At 31.7% G+C, this 15,425-nt stretch overlaps 1 protein-coding gene across 1 annotated transcript; it reads right to left on the reverse strand.

The window, feature by feature from the left end:
• Window positions 1–3,281: 3,281 nt before the first annotated feature.
• LOC100263458 (alpha-galactosidase) lies at window positions 3,282–9,120 on the reverse strand. The gene is made up of 13 exons (XM_002271872.5): window positions 8,838–9,120; window positions 8,686–8,744; window positions 6,493–6,549; window positions 6,111–6,249; window positions 5,843–5,918; window positions 5,666–5,724; window positions 5,455–5,520; window positions 5,206–5,289; window positions 5,023–5,087; window positions 4,793–4,875; window positions 4,573–4,713; window positions 4,176–4,316; window positions 3,282–3,638 (listed from the first exon to the last, which is right to left on the reverse strand). The coding sequence occupies exons 1-13, from the start codon at window positions 8,990–8,992 to the stop codon at window positions 3,549–3,551; spliced, it is 1,215 nt and encodes a 404-aa protein (XP_002271908.2). The 5' UTR covers window positions 8,993–9,120; the 3' UTR covers window positions 3,282–3,548.
• Between the last annotated feature and the right edge of the window lie 6,305 nt (window positions 9,121–15,425).

Below are 15,425 nucleotides of genomic sequence, written 5' to 3' on the forward strand. Positions count from 1 at the left end.
TACTAAATCTGTTCATGTGCCTGGGGTAAAGCGATTAGGCCCCATTTCATTTGTCTATACTATTCAGCCTTTTTGTTAGACTTATACCTCTTTGGACCCATATCCAAGAGCTTGTATGAAAAATGGATGTAGAAATCAAAATTCACTGATAGCCCGCCCCAAGATAACATGTGGGGTTTTACTTACCGATAGCTCCGTTTCTTTTTGGAATTGAGTTAAGACCTTTAAAACGTGTCGATATGGTCAAATCATATGCATTACTACTCCCAATTGCAGTCATTTTAACAAAAGATTCTCTTAGGATTCAAGGTCTTTTCTTTGGCTCTAACTTCAATAATAAAAAATATTTTTTAATATTTATAAAAAAGTATCAATAATCCGACAAAATCATTGTATATAAATCTTTGTCTCATTGTTTATATCGAGACTCCATTGATTTGTATCATTGTACCTTATTTTTATTTATTTATGTTATTATTTAATGACCTAAATCTCATCATATATATTACACTATTCAAATCTTTTATCCGATAGGTATGAGGTCGGTGACTCTACATTTTCTTTCCTTTATCTCTTTCCTTTCCATGCCCATGGACCCCATTTTCTAAAGGTGACAAAGTCATTATTTTGGCACACATCTCATGCTGGGGACCTCTTCTGCCAGAGCCCCTAAACTTGTATGGGTTGAGGTCCATTTTTTTATTTTGAGGAAATACACTAATGGAACTATCACCATCAACAAATATCCAAACCAGGGGCTTCTCCAAGGGTAACCACGTACAAGGAGATGGTGTCACTCTCTTTTCCAGATCCATTCTCCACTTATTGTTACCTGCCTCACAAAATCTAAATGGGTATCCATCAATAGGCTTGCAAAGGCCTCTGTCAAGGCGGCAGTTGTCAATGCCATTTGATACCAAGGCATCACCCAACAACTCCTTGTTGGATAATTGAAAAATTGTTAGTAAATTTACCAAGTAATGCTAGCTACATTTTTAATTTAGTTAATCCATTGCAGAAGTTTTCTTAATTTCTATAAAAATTTACACAACATACCACATCTGCAAAACTAGTAACTTGAGGAGAATGATTTGGGCAACATTTTCCTTTATTTAGAAAACTTTAATAGACAAGATACATAAGGAGAAGTTTTCAGATGCTGGATTTTCCTATTTTAAAAGGAGATCATATAAATGTGAAGAAAGCTGGGAAAAGGGATTGAAAATTTCGCAGAGAATCCGCAACCCACAAGCATGAATCCCAGGGCAACGATGGAGACAGCTTGCTCATCAAGCCCAATAAGCTTGACTGTAGGAAAGCTCGCCTTTGAACTGGTGGCATTTGGAGAACATGGACTAGTGTCATCTGCCTTGTGTGGAGGATATGTGTGATTGGTAATGGATGGCAGAAATATACTTAATCCCAGATACGAAAACGGGCACATTCTGAACATTCTGCGGTCTAAGGGAAAGGTGACAATGGCCTGGCAAAATCCACTATACAAGAAGAGAACATGGGGAAGCATGAAGAAAAGCCTTGTGAACAACAATATTTATATATGAATACATGAAAGAGTACTTAGTAACAGAGACAGGAAAGGTAGGCTTAAGAATTTGGTATTAGATCATGTGTGTATGTGAGCAGGATTTCATTGCTACGGGGGAAGACCTGTGAGGAAAGAAATGACTAGAATCTGACAGGGTTGGAAATGATGCACGCTTCCTTTCTTTCAGACCTTTTACTAAGCCACACAGGGTATGTGCTCCCTTTGCGAAACTACTTGCCCTCTTGGTCACCTTGAAAGTGATTGCCTGTATCCTGAAGCTCTTATCTTCAATTTCTCCCTGAGTTAACCCTTGTAAGCAGATACCAAAACCTTATTTCACAGTTTCTGGGTCCTCTTCTGATTTGCCAACAGTTCACCTACAAATCCCTGGAATTATTCGAAAGCAGTAAGTATGGCTGTCATTACAATAAATGCTGTTAAATGCTCTGATCTTCCATAAAACTTCAATTATTCCCAAACTATTTGCAGGAGCCTAACCAAGTTTATGGTATTCAACTGAAAAAATACAGGCACTAGTCTCAAATTAAACTTTTATAGAAGAAAGCCTTTAGTCAGAAGCCAAGACTACTTAAGAGTCATGTGGAAAATCGGGTCCCTTGCATACCTCTCTAATAGGAAACCTGTAGGATTCATGGCTGCAGTTGTAGCATATCCAATGCTAGAGAAGTATCCCATGAAGATGTCCCACTCCCAAAATAGAGACTCTGACATTCTGATAACAGTAGCATCTAATGGAACATATAAAATAGCCTACTTGAAAGCTGGTGCATACTCATAATGACTGTTCATCCATTTTTAGCCAATGCCCATAGTGTCAACATAATTTGCCAAGCTGTAGTTGAGGCAGGAACAGAAATAGGCTCATTGAGAAACAACAGGCTCGGATTTATTAACATGTCCAACACTGCTGTTTTTACACTGACAGAGACCGAGTTGATTTATTAACAATCATACGGGTCCAGCCCCAGGCTGGAGGAGGGTTACCTTACTTGAATGGCTAATTTGGAAAACTTGAATAATATAAACCCTTCAAATTTTCTCATTTAATTACTACACATGGGCATTGGGCATGGCCCCTGGAAGTATTGATGGCAAACCAAGAATCTATGAAGCTGAACCCACTGATCAGTTCTGCTATAATTTTGTGATTCCAATTTTTTTATTACTAACAGATATGCCAAGTCATATAAAAAGCCTAACACCAAAATTCTCTTCTTTTGTCTTCAGAAATGAGTGTCCATCTTGCGGAAGATTGATTCTTATACGAAAAGAAGGGACTCAAGTTTATGTGAGATTGCTGATCATTGAATGGTTGTTAATCAAATTTCCTGTGCTTAATATGAGCCTGAGCCTGTCTACAAGTCTATGTTGCCAAGGCAACAATATGAAGTTTGGAGAGATGTGCTTCATAGAAAGGGCTTGGTGTAAATATTTTCTTTTGCAACTTCACCTCCTTGTGTCAAAACAGAGAACAAAATGGACTGATGCGTTCTGCATTCCTGACTCTCGCAAACTCTGGAATCTGGAGTTGGTTCTCATTTCTGTTACAGAACGCCCATTTCAAATGAGCTTCCACTATCAGCAGCCCAAAAGTATATTGCTAGGAGGGTAGAATCATGGATTTCAAAGTTCATTAGTCAAATTCACATCTTGTAGATAGGTAGCTACCCACACTAGCACCAGAAAACAGTGTGGCAAGTTAATTATCAATTGATTGAGATCATTAAATCATGTTCATTTTCCTTGAACTTTACTCAATTATTGGGCACCAACTTATCCTCTTACATGATGAGATATGTTCATTAGACAGGAGCAATGCTATTTCAAAAATAAATTATCGAGGGAAGAACAACAGTTTGCCTTCAACTAATGTTCCTATTGTCCAGGCAAATGTTTTTTTATCATTCAACTCTGCCTTTGAAACTGGGGCCATATGTTGTACACTTAGAATTTATAAGAATTCTAGAATCCCCTTAAACTTTTAGAGTGGGGTGAGGATATACATCTTACAAGCATGGGGAGCAACATATGCTGTTAATCGGGAACGCATACTTCTCGAAAGAAATGAATGCTGCAAGGAAAATGATACTGAATAAGCTATTTGTACCAGAGAGACAAAACCATACGCATGTTTGATTATGATGGATTGTAAAGACCTACTTTTTTCCCATGTAGATATTACCCACTTTAGGTCCAATAAGCTATTATGGCTTTAAACCTTTATCTACTTGGTTAAGAAGAGTCCATCCCACTACATATAGTGTAAATGAACTTTCCCTTTTATGGATTATGATCATAAAAGATTCATGATTGACTGAGACTATTTATCTGAAAGAAAACTAGATGGATGGGCCACAAGTGCAGCTCCTCCATATATTCATCTCCATATCTTCTTCTTCTGGGTGAAGGAAAGATACAAAAGACAGGACACTTTTTGTCCAAGGAAACAGATATTTGGGCTAAAAATTTTCAGCATCGCAATGATTTAATGGAATGAAATGATGAGATGGTAGACTGTATGGTTACTGAGAAGTCATAAGCCAAAAAAGAGTTCAAAAGAAAAAGCAAAGTAATTGAATCCAGCCGTAGAAAGGGAGGAATGACTTACAGTCCACAAGTCTCTGACTGTGACAGGATTAGATGGAGATAGACCAATTTCCCTCCATCCCACTGTTATGGGAGCCTGAGATGAGCCTCTATTCCATAATACTACCGCCACTCTTCTCTTTGATAATGGCCCAGCCCAAACCTGCACCATAATTGAATTAGAAAGTAAAACATGGATAACTTGACTTCAACAAGATGGTGACTTTAATGTCATAGTAATCAAAACCAATTATATTGAACTTGGTTTAAAGGTTTCAGAAGTGCTAGGAATCAGATGACTGGTTCTAGGACAATTTTGCAATGGAGTTTCTTGAATTGTCCAATATATCTGAATGATGTTTAATATGTTGGTTATGAAGCAATTTGAGAGAGAATGAAAGCAAGCTCTTAAAATGTACTTCTACGCTGGCTTTGGAATGTATTTTCCTTCCTTGAATTCCCAGTGGATCCTGATTAACATCTATCACCTCCTTGTTTCCAAGGATACTAAGAGTCTCTTTGCTTGAAGATCGGACATCACATCCAATGAGTAGAGGAGCCTGTTACATAGAATGAGGTTTTGAATCATCAAATATGATAGAGAGATGGACAAAAAAACTGCCAAGACTGACAACTCACTTTCATAAGAGCCCAAATGCTAAAATGAGAGCGGTACTCTTCTAAACTCATCCCTCCATTGCCCACTTCCAACATGTCAGGATCTATTATGATCACAACCCCTCATTAATTTACTTACTACCACACAAAGATGCATGAAAGGATCAACTTTAGGTTCAAATTTTGATTTGTACAAAGGCCACATAATTTGACACACACTCATATATAATAGTTATAAGATTTTCAGTTACCATTCCACCTGCCAGGCCCTGCATATCTTCCCCAAATGTTGTTTGCATCTGCAATTGATGTTATGCTGAAATGATAAAAAAAAAAAAGCAGAATTCAATGAAAGCAACTGACTCAGTAGTCTGGTGATAGTCTCCTACTAAACCAGAATTACATTGAAAGTAAAAAGGATGAAAAAGTGGAACCTGTCCCAGTTGTCTTTAATGTCCCCTGTAGTCCTCCATGCATTACCGATCGAACTAGCCCATGTTGCTGGATTCTCTTGTCCCCTAGAGAGATATTACTCTGTTGGAATTCATGAATCATCTAGATGTATGCATCTTACTTCTATATTTCAAAACTAATTGATCCATCCTTAATCCATTTGTTTTGTAGAATTTTTTTGCACCTACTCTAGAATCCCATTAAAAACCAAGGAAGGAAGTCAGACTTACCATTCACAGAGAGAGTAAAGGATCGGTCTGCCAGCCTTGTGTAATGCAGAACTCATCCTTGCATACCTGTCATAAAACAAACAGATTTCATTATCATCTTTCGACGCATTAACGATGATCTAACTAGGGGTATTCAGTGGTATAACAAAAGCCTTTTTGAGAAGTCTAATAATTCAAGTGACATGTAAAGTTTATTGAAAAAAGTGGGTACCTATCCTGAGGCTTGGAACCATCATTATAACAGTTATCATACTTCAAGTAGTCAACCCCCTGAACCAAATGCCCACACAAGCTGAACCCCTCTTTAGCTCTGTTTTAGTTTCATTTAAACTCATAGCAAATGACTCTAACTACAAAATATACAATAGCAAATGCATTAGAAACTAACCCACTCAGCAAATGTTCTTGCATCTTGATCCTCATGCCCAAAAGAGCCTGGCATTGTCTTACTGCATGTGCTGTAACTGATGAGATCAACACAAAAGTACACATTCCTTAAGTGGTTGTGTTCATAAAGTAAAAGAATTCCCACTATCATGTAATTAATCTTTCTCTTAAGCTCCATTTGGATTCTATAAAGTAGGAGGAAAATAAAAAATAAAGAAGAAAAGGGAAGGAAAAAAGGTGAAGAAAACAAAAAAGCTATGAAAGATTACCCAGCATCTGAGTATATGCCAAGTTTTAAGCCTCTTGCATGAACATAATCTGCAAGAGCCTTGATTCCAGAAGGAAAAGTTGAAGATCTTGCTACCAGATTACCCCTCGAGTCTCTGTTCCCCTCTCCCCAGCAGTCATCTGCTTTTCCACAACCACTCCAGAAATTAGGTGTGAGGGACATGTAAATTAAAGTCATCAGCGTTACATATTCAATTCCTTAATGCTCAAATTTTTTTTTTTTTTTTTGAATTATTTCATATTAAATCAGAACAAGGCTGCACTTTTCTCTATGGCTAGCCAAAAACAACTATTCTCAAACAAGTATAGAGCTTCAAAAAACGAAATTTCGCAGGAATTATGAGGAGGGTGAACAATGCATACCAATATTCACATATTTGTATCCGAGTGCGGCCAAACCAGTTGAAATAAGAGCATCAGCTGTCCCCACAAAAATAAAACAGAATTACAGGAGTTAATGCATTTGTACCACAATGAATCATTTACTGTTCAAGCAGAGAGTAAAATCCCCTTGGAAAGAGCTAGCTAGTCAAATGGGTTGTTCCCATCTTGAGTTCAACTTTTGGAAACTATTTCTAAGACTGCAAGATCATGTTTGGTATGCGAGAACGGGGAGTAGGAATGGAAATCTCATTCCTTTTCTCATCCATTCCCATGTTTAGATAACTTAATAGAGGATGATAATGAAATCAAATATCAAACAATTAAATATAAGTTTTAGATTATTAGTTTGATTCAGTTTTTATCAGTTAGGAGATGAGAAAAACGAAAACCGAACCAACAAAATTGGTTTTCAAAATTCTCAAACCAAACCAACCTTTTTTATTATCGAAAATCGAACCAATATGATCGATTTTGGTTGGTTTGGATCATTTTATCTATTTTTCTTACACTCTTAATCAAGAATTATTTCAAAGAAAATGAAATTTCACTTATAAGTAGGATTTCGATTTATCTCTTAGGAGGATATATTGTGATTCTCTAGCACAACTAATTTTTAAAAGCATTTTTCAAAAATTAAAAATCAAATATTTTTTTTAATAAATTATTTTTAAAAATATTTTTTATTTAGATTTTGTAAATAAAAAATTATAAATTCAATTTATATAATATTAACTGACTTTAATTAAAGTCTTATTAAGAATAAAAATAATTTTTTAATTATAAATAAATTAAAAATAGTTTTTAATAAAATTTGAATATTAATATTATAATAAAATCATAAATTATATTTTGATAAATATTATAAAATATGGATATTAATATCTTATTAAAACATAATTGATTTATTTTGTTAAAAATAAATAATAATAATGTAAAATTAATAATTATTAATACTATTTTATTTTAAATGAATTTAAAAAACAAAGAAAGTTTAATTTTTTTTAAGTATAAATGAATAAAAAATTTCACTATATGCAGACCTTTAATGCTCAACTAAGGATATGATTTTCTGAAATTTTTAATTTAATCTTTGAATTTTTTATTTAATCAATAATTAATTAATCAATTTTTAAATTTCAAATTGTTCTTAGAATTAAGAAGATTTATTAAAGAATTTAAAACATTAATTATGTCTATTAATTTTTATAGTAATTATATATCTTCAAATTATTTTTAAAAATTATTAAACTTTTTACTTTGTTTTTTAAAATATTTCTCAAGAACAATAATCAATTGTGGTATTAATTTTTAAAACAAGTATGTTTTTAAATCACACACCAAAATAACTTTAAAAAAACAACTATGCAATGTGAGAGTTTTTTTAAAATGAAAATGAATATTTTAACATTCAAATAAAAAATAAAAAAAAATTCAACCTTACATTATTTCTAAATACATCCAAACACAAGAATTGGAACCACCAAATCCACTTCTTGATAATAGAAATGAAAACAAAATATTGATCGGAAAACAAAATATTCGTTATTATTCCCCATTCCCCGTTCCCCACGCCTTAACTGGCTTTTTATTGGAAGTCAAACAATAATTTTGAAAGTCCAAAAATGATTTTTCAGTTGAGGCAACATGTCCAACTGCAATACTTTCACGTCCACATATCTTTCATATCCAATGCATATGAATTTCTCAAAGTAAGAATGGATGATAAGCATGGAGAAGTATGCATTTGAACTTATGAAAATACCCTCAGTAGGTGGTTGTAAGTAATAGTTCATATGGAGTTTCTATTGAATACCAGAGTCGAGCCAGAAGTCCTCTGTACTCGGATGAGTTGAACATGACCTTTATGTTTTCTTTTGGTCGAACTTCACTAAATTGTATGGAATTTAATGAGGAAGTTCCATGTTCATTTCTTCATGAGTGGAAATATTCACAGGACCTGGATGGGATTAATGAAAGAAGAATAGCAGGTGGACGCGTTGATAAAATAATTGAATCTTGAACCAGTTTTCTGGCAGTCAAAGGTCTACAGTCAAATCAATAAAAAAAACAAAGGAAGGTGTCTTCAAAATGTGATGAATTTGGGGTTTGAAGTCTTGAATTCTAACTAATACTGGAATGACAATGGAACAAAATAAAGGAGGGTGATGGTACCTGTGGCTTTGACAGTCGACTCGTCAATCTTACATTGGAAATGATTCCAGCTGTTCCACCTACGCACACTCCGAAGAATAACGTCCCATTATCATTAATTAAGAGACAATGAAATTTGACTAAATCAAAGTAGAAAGCAAGAAGAGGAGTACCCCATTGGAGGCGTACGAGCAACCCCATTCGCAAGAAGGAACTGAGTGTAGTCCTGATGGGCATTGCTGCTGAGGTTCGCAGCTCTTGTTCCTTTGCCGATGCATTGAACTAGAAGTAGAACAACGACTGAGAAAAAGGTAGCTCCTCCACCCATCAGCACAGCAACATATGAAAATGGAGAGGAAACGATGTGTAAGGTTTGCTTTTAGATCCCTTTTTGTGGATAGAGATGAGTTGACTAGGTGAACAAACAACGGAGGCCAATGGCATGTGGAAGGAGGCGTCGGTGATGGGGGACAGCCCAAGTGGGCTAACTCAGATACGGATAATGGCCTCACGGGCATCAAGATATTGTTCTGGTGGGGTCATTCCAGCCTTTTCCCCTCTAGTCTTTTTCTTCTGTCGGCACAAAAAGTTTACCACCAAACAGCTTCCATCATGGTGGGGGCATCATCACCCTCTACAGTCTCTGAACTTCTATCTTTGCCCACAGTTTAAATTTTTTACTAGGAAAATTATGTTGTGAGGCTCTCCTTTCAAAATCAGGCCCCCCTTTCTCCTTTCACATGTTATGGACGCCCTTCTCATCTATTTAAAAAAATCCATCTATTCAATCTTAGTAAATGTATCCATCTTTTTTTCTTCCTCATTTTTATGATTTATAAAAAATTCTCAAATAATTAATTTTCTAGATAAATATTAAAATTATATTTTTAGTAATAATAATAATAATAATAATAATATTTTAAAACTTTTAACAAAAGAATATAATATTTTAAAATTTTATATAATCTTTTAGTTAATTATAAGAAATGAATACAAAATAAATGGATAATAACTTTCTAAATTAATGATGTAATGATAAATTTGTGTAAATAATAATGTTAACAAAAATACAAACTATGTTTTTTTTTATAAAAAAAATAATATTTTGGAAAATTATAATGATTAATAGTATTTTATTTAAAATAAATATAAATTATTAATTTTAAATATGAGAATGAACTGATTTTTTTTTTTTCATTACACATGCATTTACTCACAATTTTCATAAAAATTGGCATAATTAATCAACTTCAAAGCATTTTTAAAGAATGTCAAATTCTAACATATTAAGTTTTACTTTATTTTGGAGTTTGTTTGCTAGTAAATTAGGTGATGGTGATATTTAATTTTTGTATTTTTACCAAATTATAAGATAATATAAAATAAGAACATAAAGATATAATCAATAATAATAGTAAGAGAATAACCGAAAAGAAAAGGTAGTGCAAATAAAGATTTCATCGTAGTTTAGCAAATCCCAAAAGAGAATAATAGTGTGAAAAAAGGGTTATATTAAATAAAACAATCATGTAACAAGAAGGGTGGGGGATTGTGTGTTAAAATTCTTTAGAAATTAACTAATTACAAGCAAGATATGAGAAGAATAAAAGCACAATATAAAGAAATCAAGAGAATGAAATTGTAAACTCTTTTTATAGTGTTTTAGCAAGCTCTTTATATCCGCTCTCCTCAAATTCTTAACCGAGTAAGGGTTCCACTATGTTCAAAACTTGAACCACAAGTTTTCAATGTCTACACTTGAATTTCAAGGTTCCAATGAACCTTTACAACCCCTTCAAGTAATCAACCTAATTGAATAACTTCTCTCATAATGGGTAGGTAATAATGAATTTAGGAACACTAAACCTACTAGTAATTTAGGCTCTCAATACAAGAAAGAATTAAGATAGATTTGTTAGTGCACAAGAAGGATTTGCAAGTATTGAATTGATGGACTTTGAAAGATATTTGAATGAAAGAAAGATAGTTTTTCAATTGAATACAATTGTTCTCTTTTACAAAAATGCTCTACAATTATTCAATATATATATAGTTTTCTAGATCAAAGACCCCAAAAGCAACAAATATTACTCAATCGTTCACTAGCCATTGTGCATTTAATGTACTAATGGGTGATTGTTAGGGTTTAGACTATTAATTGATTAAGTAAATGGTTCAACCAATCAAGACTCTAACTTAAATAGTTGAACATATGTTACTAGAAGTGAGAGAGAAGGTGCAGAGTGCGCCTTGACCAATCAAACCCAACGAGCTCAACCGATTCCTTATAACCTCAATTGATTGTACTATAAAGTACTTAAATAGTCCAACTTTGAGGTTTAGAACCTCCATCAACCTATGTTTACCTTCTTACAACCTTTTAGGATAAGTTTAAAAAGAATTTGGCTTATACTTTTAATTTAAAACAAAAAAAAAAGAAAAAAGAAAAAAATCATCAAATTCTTTATTAAAAATTATACTTTTAAGTTCAAGGAATGATAATTTAATACCTTTAAGTGCGTAAAAATGATCTAGACTCAAGTGCACCAAAAATACCAATCTTACAATTAATCCTAATTCACTTTAAGTCTTCATGGATCCCAAGTCTTCGTGATATATATAGATCTTCTTCCAAAATTGCTTGAACTTCCTTTGAATTTTCATAAGTGAATTTGAGATAATTAATTTGATTTGAACCATTAGTAACTTTACCCTTATTTTGTCATTATCAAAACTTGATTAACAGAATATTTGGGCTAACAAATAGAAAGACAGAGAAAGAGAGTGCAAACAAAGATTTTATCATAGTTTAACAAATTTCGTCTACATCTATACTCCTAAACTTCCTTTAAGTTTTGAGGATTTTTCAATATTCCTTCAAGGGTCTTTTAACCAAGGCTTAAATTCATACATGTGGTTTCCCACAAACTAAAGGACCTTTACAAACTCCCGGAGCTATTCTCATACCCTTAAAGCTCTTCACAACCTTTACAAGGTTATCACAAGAATTTTTCACAACTACAAGAAAATACAAAGGCAAAGAACTCTCTCAAAATTAGATATACAAATTGAAGTACTTGGACTTGAGTTCAATTAATAAGGTTCGTAAGTTGAGGTTTTGTGCATTATAAAATACTCAAGAAGGCGTGTACTCATGAATAATAATTATTTGTAAGTTATAGGTATGCCAAAAAATGAGTTCCAATGATCATTATTCATAATATTTTGTAAAATACTAGTCATTAGTAGCATTTTCTACTCAACCAATTGACCAAACGTTTAGTCATTTAACTAGTCGTTGGAGATTTATAGGTGATTATTGGAGGCAAAATGTCGATAATGCAATTGATTGTGTTCCCCTTAATTAATTGCAAGATTTGTATATACTACTAACCAACATGTTTAACCTTATAGTGAACCGATTGACCACTTTGGTCAATTAGTTGCCTACTTTAATTAATCATTCATAGACTATCCATGAAATTAAATAAATAAATAAATAAATGTTGCACAAGTGATTTTTAATACCTCCAATTGGTTTGATGTGAAAACTTTAGTTGAAAAACTTTTTTTTTTAATTTATAAAAATGCATGCCAAAACATGATTTTTTTTTTATCATATTTTATAATTTATGGCTTTATTGGAACTATATTTTATAATTTTTACTAAAATATTATTATTTTTAATAAAATATAGTATTTATAATTTTTATTATTAATTTTTACTATGTATAACTACATTATTCACGTAAAATTATTATCTCTATTCATTATTTATTTATTTTTATATTTTAATATTCATCGTAATATAAATTAACATTTGTGTAATATTTTAAAATATTATAATTCATTGTTATTATTCTATTTTGACAAAAAATGATTTTAATATTTATTTAAAAACTTAATCATTAAATAATTTTTTGTAAAAGAAAAAAGGAAAAAAAAAAAAAGAGGGTTTATAAAGAAACAAGTGGACGATTTATTTATTAATTTTATTTTTGTTAAAAAAAAATGTGTCAAAACATAGTTTTAATTTGTTTCTTTTTTTATTATTATTATTGGAGGTTGCTATTCGCAACATCCATTTTGCTAAACGTAATACTTTTTTGTCATATTTTTTTTCCACATATACCCTTTTAATAAAGAACTCTCTCTAACTTCTTCTCAACATATTAAACCAAAATTCTAATTGATTAAGACTGCGAATCACATACGAAATACAATGAATGACGAAATTCAATCATCTGATGATATATATATATTTATATATAAAAAAAAAAATCGGCGATTTGGGTGGGGCTTCGGTGACTTGGGTAGGGCTCCGGCAAATTGAGTGGGGCTTCGATGTCTTGGGAGGCGGCAGCAGCTGTTGCAATTAGGGTTTGGAGCAGGAATGGAAGTCGGCGACCACCGAAAGCGGTGGTTGGACTAAATTTTTTTATTATAATAATTATAGAAATCGATTTTTTTTTATTGTTTATAATAGTTACTAAATTATTTTTCGTTTATAATAGTTAGAAAATCCTTCATGACATAAATTTTTACTTATAATAATTATAAAATTCTAATTCTTTTATTTGTTTATAATATTTACTAAATTACTAATTTTTTGTAAGAAAACATTATTGTAGCCACATAAAATATTATTAATTTAAACAAGATTTGATTTTGCCAATTTTCACCAATTTTACTAATTTCAATGTTTTAATGAGTCTTTACTTCGTATAAATAAATAATTATTACATTGCTCATATTCTTAATCAATCTCTAGTTATATGCAATATTTTTGTTTGGGTTACAAAAAAAATCATATTGAACACAATAAAAAATATATTTTTTAAAAAACCATTCCAATTAAATATTGTTTATTTTAAAATTTTAATAAGAATTTTTATTTTAAAAATTGAGTTATGAATTTCACATTAAAATATTGAATATAATAAAATCATTTTATAATTTATTATTTAAAGAAATTATTTTGTTTTAAAATATAAGAAAAATATGAAAAACTGTGAAAAAATAAAAGAAATGAAAAAAAAAATACAAAATTTACGTGGGGTGGGGGGTTGGGGTTGGGAAAAAAAAAATCAAAAAGAGGTGCAATTGGTACGTGAGGTTGGGGATGAGAGAGGGCAAAGTAGAGAGAGGAGAAAAGGAATAAGGGATGATAGTTTAAGAATATAAAATGTTGCATTAGTAAAAATGGTATTACGAATAGCAATTAGGTTATTATTTTGTAAATTTTTCCTTATACTCACATCAGCTTACAGTATAACCTCACCTTCTTGTATAAAATTAGGAATATTTACGTAACAAATTGAGCACAAATGTAAACACACACAAAGAAAGAAAAATTTTGAGTGTAATTAAATTGTAAGCAAATTTCTTAGATGGAGTAGAGAAGTCGTAGAAGGCTACCGCCCATACTTCCCATATCCCTCTCCCTTGCGAGTCAGCTCCCCTTTTCCTCCTACTTGTGCCCTCTCTCTCTTATGAATCTGCCCCACATTTTCTCCAAATTTATATTCATATCACAAGCAAATCTCACAAAAACATGTGGTGATGAAATTCACATGTCATACTAGTAAAAGTTAAGGAAACTACTAGTAACCAGATTCTTTCCCAATAACAAAAATATAAAAGCACAAAATTTTCTCTAGTGAAGTACTTGGTCTCAAGTGTAATTAATATGATTTACAAGTTGTAAGTTATATGTATGTCATGAATGAGTTCTAATAATCATTCTTTATAATATTTTGCAAGCTATTGTTGGAGGTAAAATCCTAACTAATTGATTGATATATCAATGAATTGTGGTTTCCCTCGAGTGACTGTAAGACTTTGTATACATTATTACCAACATTTTCAATCTCATCGTAAATTAATTAGCCACTTTGAACAATTGGTTGACCCATTTTGTTAACCACTAATCAATCATCCTAGAACTATATTTTATAATTTCTATTAAAATATTATTATTTTTAATAAAAATAAATTATTTATAGTTTTATTATTAATATTACTATTTATACTACATTATTCATATACTCAATTTTTTATTTTGTAAATTTTCCTTTATACACAAGTAAGTTTACACCATAACTTCTACTTCTTGTATGAAATTAGGAATATATACATAATAAATTGAGTACAGATGTAAACGCACACAAAAAAAGAAAAAAATTTAGTGTAATTAAATCGTAGGTAAATTTCTTAGATGGAGGACTGTACAGAAAGTCTTAGAAGGGTACCGCCCATGCCTGCCTTCTTTATCAAGTCTCACCTGCGAGTCAGCTCCCCTTTTCCCTCTGTTTGCGCCGGCTCTCACTTATGAATATGCCCCCACCTTTTCTTCAAATTTATATTTGAGTTTGGTAATCCAAATCCTACTTGATCTTATCCAAAAAATTCACGGTGTGACATATATAGTAAAATTATAATTATGATATTTTTTAAAGGGTCTATAATGGTATAAAGGGATCAAACAGATAAAGTCGACCTACTTTGTTATATATATAACCGTTAGCAAATTTTATATCATTTTTTTTTAGGGAGAATTACCCAAAAAGGTGGGTTAGAAAAAATAATGACTATGAAGTTTCACTCTTTTATAAAACAATTTTACCCTTAAATATGTTTTCTATATTATTTATAAATAAATTGAGATTATCAATGATGTGAGGCTCATACATGATAATAAGTACAGGTTGATAGACAATCAACCATACATTTCTCAGTTTGAAAAAATTGTTGTTACTTTT

Source organism: Vitis vinifera, chromosome 10 (genome assembly GCF_030704535.1).
Source record: "Vitis vinifera cultivar Pinot Noir 40024 chromosome 10, ASM3070453v1".
NCBI lineage: Eukaryota > Viridiplantae > Streptophyta > Magnoliopsida > Vitales > Vitaceae > Vitis > Vitis vinifera.